Source organism: Nannospalax galili, unplaced genomic scaffold, assembly GCF_000622305.1.
Source record: "Nannospalax galili isolate Female #2095 unplaced genomic scaffold, S.galili_v1.0 scaffold933, whole genome shotgun sequence".
Classification (NCBI taxonomy): domain Eukaryota; kingdom Metazoa; phylum Chordata; class Mammalia; order Rodentia; family Spalacidae; genus Nannospalax; species Nannospalax galili.
The window spans coordinates 981,900-997,797 of NW_008333281.1; the positions used below are offsets into that span (position 1 = coordinate 981,900).

The 15,898-nt window shown below is 52.7% G+C and overlaps 1 protein-coding gene across 3 annotated transcripts in view; it reads right to left on the bottom strand.

Moving 5' to 3' along the window:
* Positions 1 to 15,898, bottom strand: part of Kiaa0513 (KIAA0513 ortholog) — a 49,573-nt gene that overhangs the window by 20,290 nt on the left and 13,385 nt on the right. For 2 of the 3 annotated variants that reach the window (XM_008827903.2, XM_008827902.2), the window contains exon 2: positions 55 to 518. In XM_008827903.2, the coding sequence (XP_008826125.1) occupies positions 55 to 383 (329 nt within the window). In that variant the 5' untranslated portion in view covers positions 384 to 518. Of the gene's footprint in view, positions 1 to 54; positions 519 to 8,947; positions 9,685 to 15,898 lie in introns of those variants that run through there. The other variant, XM_029561022.1, reaches the window with a different exon arrangement.

Sequence of the window (15,898 nt, forward strand, 5' to 3'; positions counted from 1 at the left end):
AGAACCCTCCCCTCCGCCCCACAGAACCCTCCCCTCCGCCCCACAGAACCCTACCCTCCAGAGAAGATCTTCTCCACGTAGCTGTGCATGAACTCTCGAAGTGCCTGGGTCTCCTCATCTGGGGCCGAATCAGCGCTCTGGTTGGAGGAGAAGGACTCATTGGAAGAAGAGCGGCGCTCCTGGTCCCAGGACGGGTGTGAGGGCGACTCGCCCATGTCGTTCTCACTGTCTGCGGACTCAGTGGTCTCACTCTCTGATGCGCCTTCGCCCAGGGAGCCATCTAGGTCCTGGAATGTTGAGGGTGCTGCCTCCACAGGAGGGGACGTGGGTGGCTCAGTCCCAAAGTCAATCAGGGAGCCCACAGGAACCTCTGGGGCCTCCATGGTGGGCAGGTGTCCAAGCAGGCTGGATACAGACGGCAAAGCAGCTTCCCAAGGCTGCCACCCACGTGCAAGTGGCTTGGGAGCTGCTGGCCACCAAGGTTGAATCTCTGGAACAGCTCAGAGCCCCCAAGGCATCTGGAGTAGAAAAAGACACAAACACTGTCACCATAGGAAGGCCAGTCCCCCAGGTAGATCAGCAACTAGAAGCTGACTTCATGTGGCAGTAGTCGCCTTCCCTGTGCTGCCAATGATCTCTGCACCCCCAGGGTTTGGGGTGCCTCCCACCAGCGACAGTTTCTACGTCTGCTGTACTTAGACACTTGCTACACAGCAGGCAGGCCACAGGTACTTGAGAACAGAATGAGCCCAACTCACAGGCGCCGGATTCCTTCCAGCTATGTGGCGCACTGCAACTGCTGTTCTGCACACACTCCAGCCAGCCAGGGACATTGTCAGAGCATGAGGGTGTCTGTCCTTGCTGGCAGGGACCATCTCCAGGCACAGGGCAGCGCTGCTCACTGTCCTCTGTGGCCATGGAGGTGCTATCCTCTAAGCAGTGTCCCCTCAGCTCTGGGGTCCCTTTCCTCTCAGCCTTCCCTCCAGAGCCTGCCCAGGCCTCTCATCTGCCTCTCAGTCCCTCTGTGGTTGCTGAGTGTGACGTCCCCATCTGGGTCCCACCACATCCTTCTGCCCCTTCTCTCCTTACCACGGTCACCAGGACGTCAATGCCACCTGGATGCCAATGGACCGTCACCTCCTGTCCTCTGCTCCTGCAGTAGCAGCTCCTCCTCCCCACCCCTCCCCTTTCTCCTCCCCTTCTCCTTCCTCCTCTTTTAGCATCTCCTCTGCTGAATCCCCAATCTCTCAGGCCAGGCTCATGTGCCCATCCTCTGAGACGCTTCATACACAGTCACTCCAATCGATAGGAGCCCTTGCTCTCCCCCAGCACCAGCATTGCATCTAGACTCCTTCAGGAGTCTTCAGAGCAGACTCTCACTGAAGTGTGCCTTGAAGGTCTGGGGAACCAGCCTGAGGACTCACCCCTACCCTGGAAGCCCTTCCTACCCATGCTGAGAAGCAGCAGCACAGAAAGGCAAAGGCCTCCCACGGTCAAGCCTGGGGGTGGAGGTCACATACCCAGGGGCTACAGCAGGGGCAAGGCTGCCTTCAGGACTATTGGGCTGAGTTCAAACCAACCTGTGCTGACTCCTGTGAGCTTAATGCTCCCAGGTTGACTGTGGATTCCCTCCAAATACCTGGCCTGGGATATTTTTAGGTTCTCTGAGTCAGAAAGATGGAACAGCTCTCTGGCTCTGGCCACCACCCACATGAACACGTGCACAGGGGCAATGATACACGCACGGTGCAGCCCATACAGCCCGCCTCAGTTCAAGGGAGTCCCTTGGCTCTGAGTCCTGTCTAGGCCAGGACAGCATCAGGGGCTCCCAGGGTCAGAGGGCACCGAGTTGACAGCTCAGCTGTGGATAAGGAGGGGTGCTTGGATCCCCTCACCCAGTGATGTCTGCTGGCTGTGGCCCCATTCTCTGAGGATGGTCTCCCCACCTGAGACAGCGAGATCTGCAGAGTTAGATTTTAAGAGCCACACAGAAACCACATTCCCACTCTCCAAAGAACAGACAGCCACAAGTTCAGCTGCACATGGAAACCACTAGGACAGTGTCTGCAGTGACTGGAACAGGCAACTGCGTTCACCCTCTTCCAGTTACAGACTCAGCTTGAACTAAAATCCTGATTCTCATAAACACAGAAGCCACTCATGCGAACACACAGGAGGAAACACAGCCATTAAATGCTTAACTAACTCTTCAACCCATACTGACAACCACACACAGACATATACAAATTGAGGCTGGAGAGATGGCTCATCCTTTAAAGAGCACTTATTGCTCTTGCAGAGGACCCAGGTTTGATTCCCACCATCCACATGACAGCTAACAACTGCCCTTAACTCCAGTTCCAAGAGATCTGATGCCCTCTTCTGGCCTCTGTAGGCATTGCATGACATGGGTGCACTTACATACATGTAGGCAATACACTCATACACATAAAAAAATTTTTTTTGTCTTTTTGAAGCAGGGTCTCCCTGTAGTCCCAGCCGACCTGAACTCACTATGTAGACCAGGCTGGCCTTGAACTTACAGAGATCCGCCTGCCTCTGCCTCTGAGTGCTGGGACTAAAGGTATGGGCCACCACGCCCCGGCACACACATAAAAATTTTTAAAAAAGAAGTATGCAAATTTTCCAGGTGTAGTGGCTCCTGGCTGAAATCCCCAGCACTAGGGCCTGGATAGTGCTCACAGCCTGGGAGGTCTGGGAGGAGGGTGCAGCCCTTGCCTGGAGACAGGCTAGGGAGGCAGGGCTGAAGAGGCAGGCCCAGACATCCGCATTTTGAGGGTGGGGTTTCCTAACTTGCCTTGCAACTTCCTTCCCACCCCACCTTCTTCACAGCCCTTCCCAGACAGACTTTAGGGAAGAACTACTGCAACCAGCCACACCCCTGGGCTTTACTCAAACTCTGATTTCCCCAGCACCCTGGTGTGAGAGGGCTGAGACTTCCCTGGAAGATAACTGAGCAAAAGGGATGTGTGCATGTGTGTGTATGTATGTGTGCATATGTGTGTCATGGACCCACCCTTGCGTTGACAGGACACACAGCACAACCCTCACGTTAAACTGCCATCATAAAACTGCCATGGGGAGGGATGCTGGGAGAGGTCAGGCAGGGCTGCATCGTGGTCCTGAGTTAAGAGGGTGGCCTGATGTCATCACAAGGCACCTTGCAAACAAGGGAGGTCGGGAGTCAGAGGAGATGGTGTTACTAAGCTGCTGGCTTTGAAGATGAAGCCACGGAAAGCTGGAGAAGCAACACTTGCCAGGTGGAGACTCCTGGGTGTTTCTTTTACACCAGGAAAAACAACCAAAAAACCACTACTAGGAAGTTGGGTGGCGGCTGCCTGGCCCATGCCCACCGGGAAGAGCAAATCCCCCTCCTACCACTGACTTTGGACTCTAACGCCTCTGTGATGAGCCCAGCTGGAACTGCATCCTCCCAGGGTCCAGTCAGGCTGTGGAGCCTCTGAAGATGTCAGGCAGGCTGTGGAAAAGCTGGCACGAACAGTGAATGGAACTACCAAGCCAACAATTCACCCTCTCCCACTGTTTTCTTCCTAGCCCCACAAAGCACCACTGCGTGTCTTCTTTCGACACTGACATGTGAATTGTTCCTCTGCCTCTAGCTAGTGGCTACTTCTCACTGGCATCTATAGGTATGCCGGTAGCCCCACTAAGCACCTCTGGTCCCCTGCCTGGTACTTGGCTGGGGCCTGACCATGCTGATCTTGGTGCGGATGTGGAAGTCAGCAGAGTGACCTCCTGGCTTAGGTTTCTGGTCTCTGGCTATCTTGAGATAAGTGACCCCAATCAGTATTTGATTACTCTTATCTGTGTTTGTCCAGCCATTAGACAGACAACAATAAATTTCCATGGAAACTAGGCCTCAACAAAATAGCCAGAGAGGGAGAAGACAGAAATGTGAGTAGTGTTGCTTCCTTGAGCAGGTGCTAAACCTAGTCACTTCAAGTGATGGTTAGTACTGGTTGCCATCCTCACAAGATCTAGAGTCACCCACGAGATAAACCTCTGGGCGCACCAAAGCAGATTAGATTGGCCTCTGGCAGGTCCATGAGGGCTTTTCCTGATTAGGTTAACAGAACTGGGAAGAGCCACCCCAAGTATGAATGGTACCATCCCATGGGCTGGGGTCCCAGGCGGACCAAAAGGAGGTGAGCCGACCACCAGCATTCGTCTCCCTGACAGTGGACAGTGGATGCTGTGGGACTGGTCGCCACCTGCTCCTGCTGCCTGGGCTTCCCCACAGTGACCAGCTATAACCTCCCACTGTGAATCAAAGATCCTTTCTGCCAGTAGGCGGATCTTTGTGAGTTCAAGGCCAGCCTGGTCTACATAGTGAGTTCCAGGTCAGCTGGGGCTACAGGGAGACCTTGTCTCAAAAAGACAAAAAAAAAACAAAAAAAAAAAACAAAAAAAAAAAACCTTTCTGCCTTAAGTTGCTTTGCCAGGTATTTCACCACAGCTATGGGAAAAGCATCTAAGATGACTTGTAAGGAAACATCCCAATGTGTGCTCCATGGAGGCAAACACAAATGACCGCTGAAGGTCACAGGACCTCCTGATGTGGGGTGGTGGTCAGCATGTACATACCCAGCCTGCTGCAAGTGGCACTTGAAAATGATCAGTTCTCCCCCTCACATCCTCCCTGATGGAGTAAGAACCCAGGGGGCCGTCCCAGCCTGGAGCTGTGAGCACATGTGCCAGACAGTCTCTGACGCTCAGCCCAGGTGTGTCCAGAATCTCGTAAACAGCAGCCACTGCAGAGGTGTTGAAACAGGCCACCCACCGCTCAAACCCAATCCCACCCAAGATCACAGAAGGACCTTCAGCTCTGCCAGCAGACAGCTCAGCCCCAGTGCTCCTGACCACCTACCTGTGCAACCAGGAAGGGATTTCTGGTTGGCTGGGCTAGGATGTGGTAGCTGTGAAAGAAGCATGTCAAGTCACAGGAAATATTACCAGTGCCCTTTAAGACAGCGGGGTACATAGGTAGCTGTTCAGATTTATACCCAGTTAATATGGCTCCAAGGCAACTTACAGACTTTAGAATCACATAAACCCATTACTGTCATTGGACGATGAGTTTTTTGGTGGCGAAAGCTAAAAGGCGACACCTGCTGGGCTGAGTCTCTTTTTAAAATCTTTGTGAGACAGGGTCTCCCTGTAGCCCCAGCTGTACTGGATCTCACCATGTAGACCAGGCTGGCCTTGAACTCACAGAGGTCCGCCTGCCTCTGCCTCCCAAGTGCTGGGATTAAAGGGGTACGTCACTATACCCCTCTACATGGAGACTGAGATTCCTTTAAAAGGCTCCAGAGAGCTGCAGGCGTGCATTCCAGCACCTTTGGAATGGGGACCCGCCTGGCTGGAGCTGCTAGGCGAAAACACACCACACACACAGCATTTCCTAAGCCTCCCCTCAGATGCCAGATGTCTCACGCTGGAGTTCCCAGAGGTCTTCCAGTGCCAGCATGCTGAGGTGGCAGCCAAAACAGGAGCAGGTGCTACGCTGCCAGGGAGGAGAGCTGCTGTGTGGCCCTGAAAGCCCATGACTTTGGCTCTGTTCCCACAGCAGCAGTGCTTTAGCTCTGCAGGTACTGCACGGAGGCACAGCATCCCGCACAGGGTGGCCTCTTTCCTGGGTCGGCTGGGCAGCAGCCTTTGCCAGTGTTTGGGCTCTGGGTGTGACGCTGTTCTCTACTGACAGGGGCCTCCTCACAGCCCAGGATTCATGGTTTGAGGAGGGCAGGGAGTCTTGCCTGTCTCCTCTGCAGGAGTCTCAGGGCTGGGAGAGGGCCAGGCTGCTCAGGGAAGTTTTGCTGTTTTCAAATTCACAGATCAAGGGTCAAGCTGAGCTCCCCCCAACCTTGTGTTAGTGCAAGAAACTTCTGTTCCTGCCCTCAGGGTCCTGGTTACTGGCTCCCCATTCCACATGTGAAGACGGAAAGCGGCAAATGAAAACTGTCAGAAAACCTACTGCCCTTTGTGTCACAACCAGCAGGAGGAAAAGCCATCCTCCCACCTGTGGAAAAGCCGTCCTCCCATCAGTGGAAAAGCTGTCTTCCCATCCATCTGTGGAAAAGCCATCCTCCCATCCATCCATGGAAAAGCCGTCTTCCCATCCATCCATGGAAAAGCTATCCTCCCATCCGACATCCATGGAAAAGCCGTCCTCCCATTCATCCGTGCAAAAGCCATCCTCCCATCCATGGAAAAGCTGTCTTCCCATCTGTGGAAAAGCCATCCTCCCTCCCATCCCTTAGTTCTTGTTTGTTTAGAGATAGGGTTGTGCTCTGTGGCTTAGGCTGGCCTCAAATTTGTGATCCTCCTGCCTCAGCCTCCTGTGTGCTGGGAACTTGCTGGTCTTTGATAATAGCATGTATGCACAGACTCAGCCACTCCTAGCCACTCCACTGAGCTGTGTGGGTCAGGGACAATACGGTTCCTGACTCGGTGGGCCTACAATGTAAACCAGGCAAAGAAATATTCTGCAGCGATTCAGCTAAGTCACAGTGTGCCCTCTGCAGAGGGCAGAGCACAGTGAATAAGCAGCTCTGCCCCAACCTCCAAAGGTATCCCACTGGTAAGACCGACAAGCCAAGGGTCTAGGTAATGGGGCAGCCGGGCAGCAGGGGGGCACCATGAAGAGGCAGAGTGCTTGGGAGGGGTGACTCAGGAGAGAAGGACCACACAACAAAAGGTTCTCAGAGGAGACCATGCACAGGAGACTGAGCCACTTTTTGGTAAGGGAGAAGGGGAGAGGGTGTCTGGGGGAGGAAACACCACCTAGGCTGTGACACTGGCTGTGGGTGGGTCTGAAATGATGTTACCATGTTTTGCCACTGCAGGGTGGCCTTGGGGCAACTGAGTCAATTTTGGTCTACACTGGGAACCAAAAGCTATGTCAGGGAGTACTGAGACACAGCCTCATGAGAAAGGACTTCACACCACACCACTGGCCATTGGGGTGGTGAGACGATTTGGGAAGGGACCTGGGATGCTGGTAGCAGTGGGGTCCTCTTTCAGGATCCTAGATCTGAACTGCAGACCCCCATGCCATTCATCACGGTACAGTCCTGGCTTGGTGCAAGGCTGGACAGGGCAAACGCTGCCTGCACCTCCCAGGAGGTGTGGCATCATGACCCTGAAGCATGCACAGAACCAAGGTGCGGAAGGCCAGGGTGCGGGGCCATGCAACAGCTAGAGATATCTGGGGAGAGGCAGGCAGGCAGGTTTGGGGTACAGAGCAAGCGGAGCTGTTTGGAAAGGCATTGGATGGCCCCTCAGCCCTTTGCAGATCCCAGCTGGGAGGCTGGCACGGAACGGTGACTACAGCTGGCGGAGGCCAGAGCTGTGGATGCATCCTGGCACGGCCAGCCCAGGAGGCTCTCAGCAAACCAAGATGGCTGCCAGCAAGGGAAGGGAAAAAGAGTGGAGACTCCCTGCTCCACGGGAGAGAGTGGGTCTGTGAAGGGGGGTAGGATCTAGGAGGAGGAGGTCAAGCAAAGGATGGCCTGCGCAAGAAGGGAAATAGTAAGAGCTGGAAACGGAGCTGACAAGCACAGGTGAGTGTCCACTCACAGACCGTGGGGCACTGCTGCAGAGACAGCACACTGGGGTTAGAGTAAAGGTGACAGGCTCATGTCGGCTCTGGGGACAGGCCAGAAAGATGCGGCCTGAACACTGATTAAGTGATCAACAGATTCCAAATCACAGTCTCCCAAAAGGAACCTCTGAACAGATGTGTCTCTTCATCGCTCCCTACCAGGCCCATCATGACAACATGGCTATCACCACACAGAGACAAGAGCAGTCCCTCCCTTTCTCAAGCAAAATAAATAAATAAATACAGAAAGCACGTATGTCCTGACCACCAGAGAATCCTTGAAAAGTGAACACACTCATGTGATCTGTGAGGACACAGATCTTCGACACTAGTACCCATGCCCTCCCACGAAGGGACAGAAGGACTTTGTGGGGCGAGCCTGTGAGATGGGTGACATGGGACCCAAGACGCTCTAGAGGATGGGAACTGCAGGTGTGGAGGCTGGCAACAGCCCAGGAGCTGAATCTGCTGGTATTTCCTCTTTATTCTGGGCAGGACATATACATGGTAACAATCTATGTCTAGGTAATTCTCTACTGTGTTCTTTCAGTAGGACAGACTCAATCCACCCAAGAAGAGCCTGCCATAAGGTGCTAAGTGGCAGGCACACCTCCTCAGCAGTGCATAGAAGATGGTGAATCTCATGGCCTGTGAGGTAGTAGGTCTGAGGGAAGATGGTGGCAAACACCTGCTCCAGCCACATGGACAGGTGTCCCTGCCAGTAACAGGCACCTGTATTCATTACTCAGATTCAAATCATCAGAGAACTGAGAGGATTAGTCAGCTCAGGATGACATAGAAACAGAGAATGCATATGCTAATAGAGGGGAAGACGGGTACTAGGGGTAGAGGGTGTGAGACAGTGGGCAGGGAGCTAGGGAAATAGGGGAGGGGAGTCAACTGAAAGTCTGCGTGAAAATGCCATAGGGAAACGTGGTACTTTGTAAGCTAATTAAAAAATAAAATGGCCAGCTGTGGTGGTGCATGACTTCAATCCAAGCACTCAGGAGGGAGAGGCAGGTGGATCTCTGTGAGCTCAATGCCAGCCTTGTCTCAAAAATAAGCAAACAAAATGGAATTAAGATTTTGGTCTCTGGATTGGAGTTCGTTTGCTGGAACTTGCTGCATGCCTGTGTGCCAGGCATGAACAACACAGGAACTAATGAATGACCCGTGGAGGTGTCTGACTCTAGTGTCATACTGAGAGGCACTTGTGGGGCAATGACATGCTTGCTATGAATCAACACATGGATGTAACAATCACACAAACTAAAAGGATCTTGAGATGTGCTGGCAATGCCTCACCTAGAGCCAGTGACGTCACTTGTGCCAGTGCCAGTGCTCTTAGAATGGTCTCTTCCATTCTCTACCTTGGAAGCAGTGATTGGCTTCCCTCTCCACGGCAACTCTGTGGGGTGCTGTGGCCAGGCATCTGCACACAGTGTCATCCTCAATCCCCAGTCCTGGGCAGCCCCGGAGAGTCATCCGTTTAGACGTAAGAGTAGATTTAATGTGTGCAAGCGAGGCTTTAAAAGGACGAAGGGAGAAAGCGGAAGGCTGATGAGACCCTGCCAAGCATCCAGAGGCAGCGAAATCAGACTGTCCAGTACCACCAGGTTCTTGATCACGTCGCAGGAGCGTCAGAGAGGAAGTGGAGGGAATTTATGGTGGGGAGAGCCACTTAGAGATAGGACCGTGGTCTTCCCAGCTGTGAAGGGCTGGGTAGGAGTGATGAGGCTGCTCTGTATGCCTGGGTGTTCGAGGGTCCAGCAGAGTGAAAGCCTCCACAAACCAGGACGACCTGTGGGTCTCCTTTCTAGGAAGTCAGGTGGAAGGTTGGTGACAGGGAGGGACCTGGCTTCTGGACTCCCATTTCCCCAAGATGCTGCTCCGTGAAGTTCAGCTCTTCTCTGCAGCAACCATCCCATGGCTATATGCAGAGGCCCCAAGTTTACATCGTCAGGAAGGAGATGGCTAAAATGTTGCCAGGGCCTCAGGGAGAGGAGATGACCAACGAAGTTCTCCACTCACAGCCTCCCCGTGGCACTGTCCAGGGCCTTGCTGGATCCAAATGAGCCAGGCTCTGTGCCATGTGCTGGAGCACCTCTGAACAGCAGACAGGCCCCTGCCCACTCAGCACACTGCCTTGATCTGCCTACTTCACCCCTAGATCCATCCAGTAGAATCTAGGAACTCAGCAGCCGTTCCTGAGCGACCACGGAGGGAAGGTACAGAATCCGGATCATAACCAACAGCTCCTTCCAGTCTGGGCCTCGGGGCTTCTGTGTCTTTCAAGCCTCTCAAGAGTCATCAAAAGCCACAGGACCCCACTCAGATCTGGAAGCATTTCCCATGAGAGTCACCATTCCCCAACTCATCTGCTTCCATACCAACCAAATGCTCCTGGTCACTGCCAGGCCTGGACCTCTGTCAGTCAACAGCTGTGGCTCTTTCAGAGAACAGTGACAATCTGGGGACAGAGGGATGCAATTAGGACATATTAACTTGCCCCCCCGACTCCCCATAGTATTAGGCAATTTGGCAAAGTATCCCAACACTACCAGGCCTTTGGTGTGAAGATTAGAGCTGGTAGTCAGGGGACAGGGACAGCTCCCACAGGATCCAGAGACTGCTTTCTAGGAAGAATCCACAGGAAGTCATGAGAGAGACAGTGACCAGTCAGTCTTTCAGGTTCGTGCTGTCTGTAGGTCTAGGGGATGGCCAAGCACAGAGTGCTGCCCAGAGGACATCTGTGCCCCTGTGGGAGGAGAGAGCAGGCTAACAGCCTGGAGGCAGGGGCCTCGGGCAGGCTGTGGGAAGCCCTCTTCGGAAAGGTCACTAGTGTCCATCTCTGCCTACGTAGGACACCTGTCATCTTGGGCTGCTGGTCAAAGCTGCCCACGCAGTTCTCCAGGGACCAAAGGCAGAGGGGATGTTGCCAGTACTGAGCAACCTCGGGGTGCTTGAACACGTCAGACCCCCAGCAGCTCCCAGCCTGGCCTTGGCAGCTCTGTTCCAGCAAGCCAGTCAGAACCTGCTTCTCTGTATGCAGAGATGCCAAGCTGGCCGTATTCCATGTGGAGGTTTTCCACAGGTCAGCTGTGTCTTCCAAAATCCTCCCATTGTCACTCAGTATGCCTGAGGCAGTAACCCAAGCAAGCCCCCAAACCCACACATGGCAGTGTTCGTAAAAGCAAAGCCAGAAAGACCCTAAATGTGCACCGACATCGTGTAAGTGCTGCTGCATGGGAATCCTGGCACACAATCATGACACACAGGAATCCCAGCACACAATTATGATACACGGGAATCCCAACACACAATCATGACACACGGGAATCCCAGCACACAGTCATGACACGGGAATCCCAGCACACAATCATGACAGCACCATACTCGGCGGGGGGGATGTTTACATTAAGTGGAAATGACCCAAAAGCTGAAAAGGGAGAGGATCGCAGCCCTGGGTTCTGATGACCTAAGACAACATGGATGAAGCCTGGCTGCCTTCGTAGGCTGCGTGCAGGGATCAAATAAGTGACCTCAGAGGCCAGAGTGCTTGGAGCACGAGTAACTGGGCATCAGAAGGAGCTTAGCGCATGGGTCGGCGGCAAGGAGGATCCTGCTGGCCAGTCGGCACGTGCAGGTCACTATCCCTGATGGGGACTAAATGCAGTGGACAGTCCAACCCTTCAGAGAGCCTTTTAACTCCGTGAGAATCATTCTTCCAATTAAAGCTTTCTACTTTTTCAGACAGGGATTTGTGCAGCCCATGCTGGCCTTACACTCACTATATAGAAGACGGCCTTGAGCTTCTGGTCCTCCTGTTTCCCACTCTTGAGGTCTGGGATTACAGATGCACGCCATGTGGTGATTATGTGGTGCTGGGGTCCAAACTCAGGGCTCTGTAGGTGCTAGTCCAGCACTGGACCAACTGAGCTACAGCCCAACCCCATTTCTTTTTGCTATTGCCTTCCTCCCTCCTTCCCTTCCTTGAGACAGCCTCACTTTGTAGCCTAGATGGGCATGGAGCTCAGTAGCTCAGGGAGCCCAGGCTAGCCTCAAACTGACATCCTCTTGCCTCAGTCTCCCAAGTGCTGGGATTACAGATGTGTATCATCACACCAGCTTTTCTTTTTTTCTTTTTTCTTTTTCTTTTTCTTGAGACAGGGTTTCACTATGTGGCCCTAGTTAGAACTTGCTATGTAGACCAAATTGGCCTTGAACTCACAGAGACCCACCTGCCTGAATCCCAAGTACTGGGATTAAAGGCAGGCCTGAGCCACCACACCTAGGTCATTTTTGCTTTTTGAGAGAAAAGGAGGAGGACTAAGGAGAAAGTGCAAGACTTCACAGGGCTCAGACACTTGCGTGGTTATTGCCGAGATAAGGTCTCACTGCAGCCCAGGCTGGCCTGGGACTTACTGCGATCCCCTGTCCCATCCTCCTGAGTGCTGGCTTATGTGTGTGCCATCAAGCCTGGCTGGACACTCACTTCCTATGGAGCTCAGATCAGCTTGCTCTAGGAGGCCACGCACAGCAACCATCTGAGTGCAAATACTCCAAACCTTGGATTCGAGACTCTCCCTCTGAAGAGCCTTTTCTTCACATCTCTATCCAAGCCTCGTCTAACACAGCTACCTGCATCTGATCCAAAATACTTTGGAATCTGTGCATATGAATATATAAGGAGCTAACCCACCTCTACACATGGGATCGTCTTTTTCCATGCGTGCCTCACACACAGTCTGAAGTAATTTTCTACAATACTGTTATGTGCCTGTGAGGTTTTCGGTTTATTTTGGATTTTTTGGTTTGTTTGTTGAGACAAAGTCTCCTGGTAGCCCCAGCTGGCCTGGAACTTGCTATGTAGAGCAGACTGGCTTTGATGTCACAGAGATTCACCTGCCTCTGACTCCCATGTGTGGGGGTTAAAGGCGTACACCACCACACCTCGCCCTGTGCCCGTGTTATGATGCGACTCTTCACATGAGGTCCCCATGGCGTTTTCCACCTGTGGTACCATGTTGGTGCTCAGAAGGTTTTGGAATTTGCAGTATTGGGAATTTCAGACTTTCAGATTAGGGGTGCTCAGCCTGTGTTCCTGGTACTGAGGAGAGAGGTCTATTGGCACTCATTCGGCCTGGAAGCCTGAGCAGGCATGGCCCCAGCTCTGAGAAGATGGGACAAGCAGTTTCATGGGGGAGGCGCTGCAGAGACCCCCGGGAGCCCCGGGTCAGTGCTGCCCTTAGCCTTGCCTAATCACGCCCCTCTTTTCCTCTTTCCCCACACAGACCACACGTTTCCTCAGCCAGGTAGGTAGCGACTTCCTCCTTTTCCGGTTTCAGGATCTGCTTAATGCCTGACGGTGGCCAGGTCTTTTGCGTTCCTTGTGCTAAGTGCCTGGTCTCCTGTCTCATCCCAAGTGTGGCTTTGACACCTGGGGAGGAGGCAGAGCTGCTGCCTCTGAACATGCAGTTCTGTCAGCTAGGTGGGAGAAGAGACCAGTGAAGTGCCCCAGAGGGGCAGGGGGCTGCCATGTCTGCCCTGCAGTCCCCAGCCTGGAGTAAATACAGCCTAACACCTAGAAGAGGGGCAGGGGAGGAATGGGGTCGCCTGGTTTCCAGACAGAGGGCTGGGGTTTCCCTCACCCTGTCTATTCTCTGCTCTACAGTGGCCCAGTCCCCAGGTGACTCCACTGCACCAGGTGTTTACAGCCTAAGGATTATCACAGGGCCTCAGACAGCCACAGGGGCCACATATAGATGTTATGGCAAGGAAAGACTAGAACAGTTGGGCAAAGGCCCATGAATCAAGCCAAGACCGAAACCCACAGAAGGGTTGGGAGGGACTTAGAACTGGAACCCTAAATGGCTAATGCCTGCTAAAGCCAATATATCAGCTCCCTGAGATTTAAAACATTTTTTATTTTTTAATTTATGTGTATGTGTGTATTGCCTGCAGGTAGGTAAGTGCACCTGGGTCGTGCAATGCCTGAGGAGGTCAGAGATGCTGTCGGATCCCCTGGGACCAGAGTTACGGACAGTTGTTAGCTGCCATGTGGGTGCTGGGATTCAAACCCGGGTCTTCTGCAAGAACAGCCAGTGTTCTTAATCACGGAGCCATCTCTCCAGCCCCAGCTCCCCTGTGATATTTAAACAAGACTTATAACTTGACATTCAGAACGTTCAGAGTTAATCCAAAATTACCCAGCACACAAAGAACCAAGAAAGTCCTCCTGAGAGAGCTGAATGTTCAGATCGCCCAGAGGGCACAGATATGGGCAGCATCACAGTGCAGGCTCTAGGGTGACTACTGCTAAAAACACTCCAAGAAGTGGAGGGGGGACCCTGACGTAGAAGGGAAAGCCAGAAGTCCCAGGGAGAAAATGCATATAAAGGGAGATCAGCCAGCTGCAGAATGGAAAATTTAAAACCCACTGGAGAGGCTCAGCACAGCAGGGACGGAGCAGAGCCCACTGACACCAAGATAGGCCTGTGAGTGTTTGATCCTAGCAACACAGGAAAGAGAAAATGAGCTGAGCCTGCAGACGTCAGACAGCACAACACACACATGCTAGAAAGGAGTTCAGTACAGAACCCAGACAAGTGAGCCCAAATCAACCAAACATAACCAAAAGTTACGGCCTACAAAGGACAAAACCCACAGATCCAAGAAGCGGGCTAAACCTAGAAAGTTGTACCCTCCCCACACACACCATACACACCCCATGTACCCTATCCGGCACCCACACACACCATACTACATACCACATGCACTCCCTATCTCACATACACCATACATATATCACATACATACTGACATACCATGGGATGGGTGCACGCACACCCCCAAAATGAAACTACTGAAAACCAAAAACAAACTGTCCTGGTTCGTTTTCAATTGTGTGATACAAACAGTGACCAAGACCAACCTGGGTAAGAAAGGGTCCACTCTGTCCCACAGTTCGTCGCTGACCTCAGAGCACTGGCCTAGAGCACCGGACAGACACCAGTGTGACTCCCCTGGCCCAAGAGCAGCTTGCTGTCTTACACAACCCAGGCCCACCTGCCCAGGGGTGGCACCACAGTGCACTGGGCCCTCACACATCACTCAGTAATCAAGAAAATGCCCCACAGATGGGGTGCAGACCACAGGCCAGTTCAGTGGAGGAAATTCCTCAGTTGCAGTCCCTCTACCCAGCCGTGTCAAGCTAACACCAAAGCTGTCCAGCACACAACCCTGGAAGCAACCAGGCGAAAAGGGAGCACAGCTTAGGAGAAGGACCAAAGTGGCTGGGAACTGCCAGCAAAAAGCACAGGCACCAGAGGGCAGGAAATCAGTTTTAGAACACAAAACAAATAAGCAAAACCTCTGCCAAAATGTGGGTGTAGTAGCACACCCTGTAATCCCAGCACCTGAGAGGGGAAGGCAGGAGGATCAGGAGCTCGAGGTCATCCTTAGTGACACAGCAAGCTCAAGGCCAGCCTGGGCTACATGAGACCATCTCAAAAGAACCATAAAAAATTTGGAGACTGGAGAGATGGCTCAGTGGTTAAGAGCACTGGCTGCTCTCGCAGAGGACCTGGGTTCTGTTCGAAGTATCTACACAGCACCTAAACACCATCCATAACTCCAGTTCCAGGCGATCCAACACCCCTTCTGACCTCCATGGACACTACATGTACATGGTGCACTTACATGCATGCAGGGAAAGCACTCATACACATAGAATAAATTAAAAAATAAAAACCTTGTGTTGGAGGGATAGTGCAGCCGTTAAGGGCTAAGGCTAACAACCAAAACATTAAAACATAAAAACCGTATCAATCTAGAATTCTCCATACACATAAAGTCCCCCAGAGATGGATGTGTAACTTGACATTTCTGAGATCACTTCTTGCCAGCAGACCTGCTCTACAGAGACTTGTAGACATTTTTAGACAGAGGAACCCAACAGAAGAAATCGTACCATCAAGAAAGGACGAGGGCCTGTGAGAGGGCTCAGTGGGTGAAGGTGCCAGGTCTGACATGAGTTCAATTCCCTGGACCCACATGGTAGAAGGAAAGAACTGAACCCCATAAGTTGTCCTCTGATTGCCATATGCCTGCTGTGCCACTCAATGCACCAACGGCACACACACACCTATACACACGCGCGCAAGCACGCACACACGCACACGCTCCTGCTGAGGACTGGAGACAGCAAGGCCCCTTCAGCAGGTGACTAGGTGACCCACCGAAGCCCTCACTCTA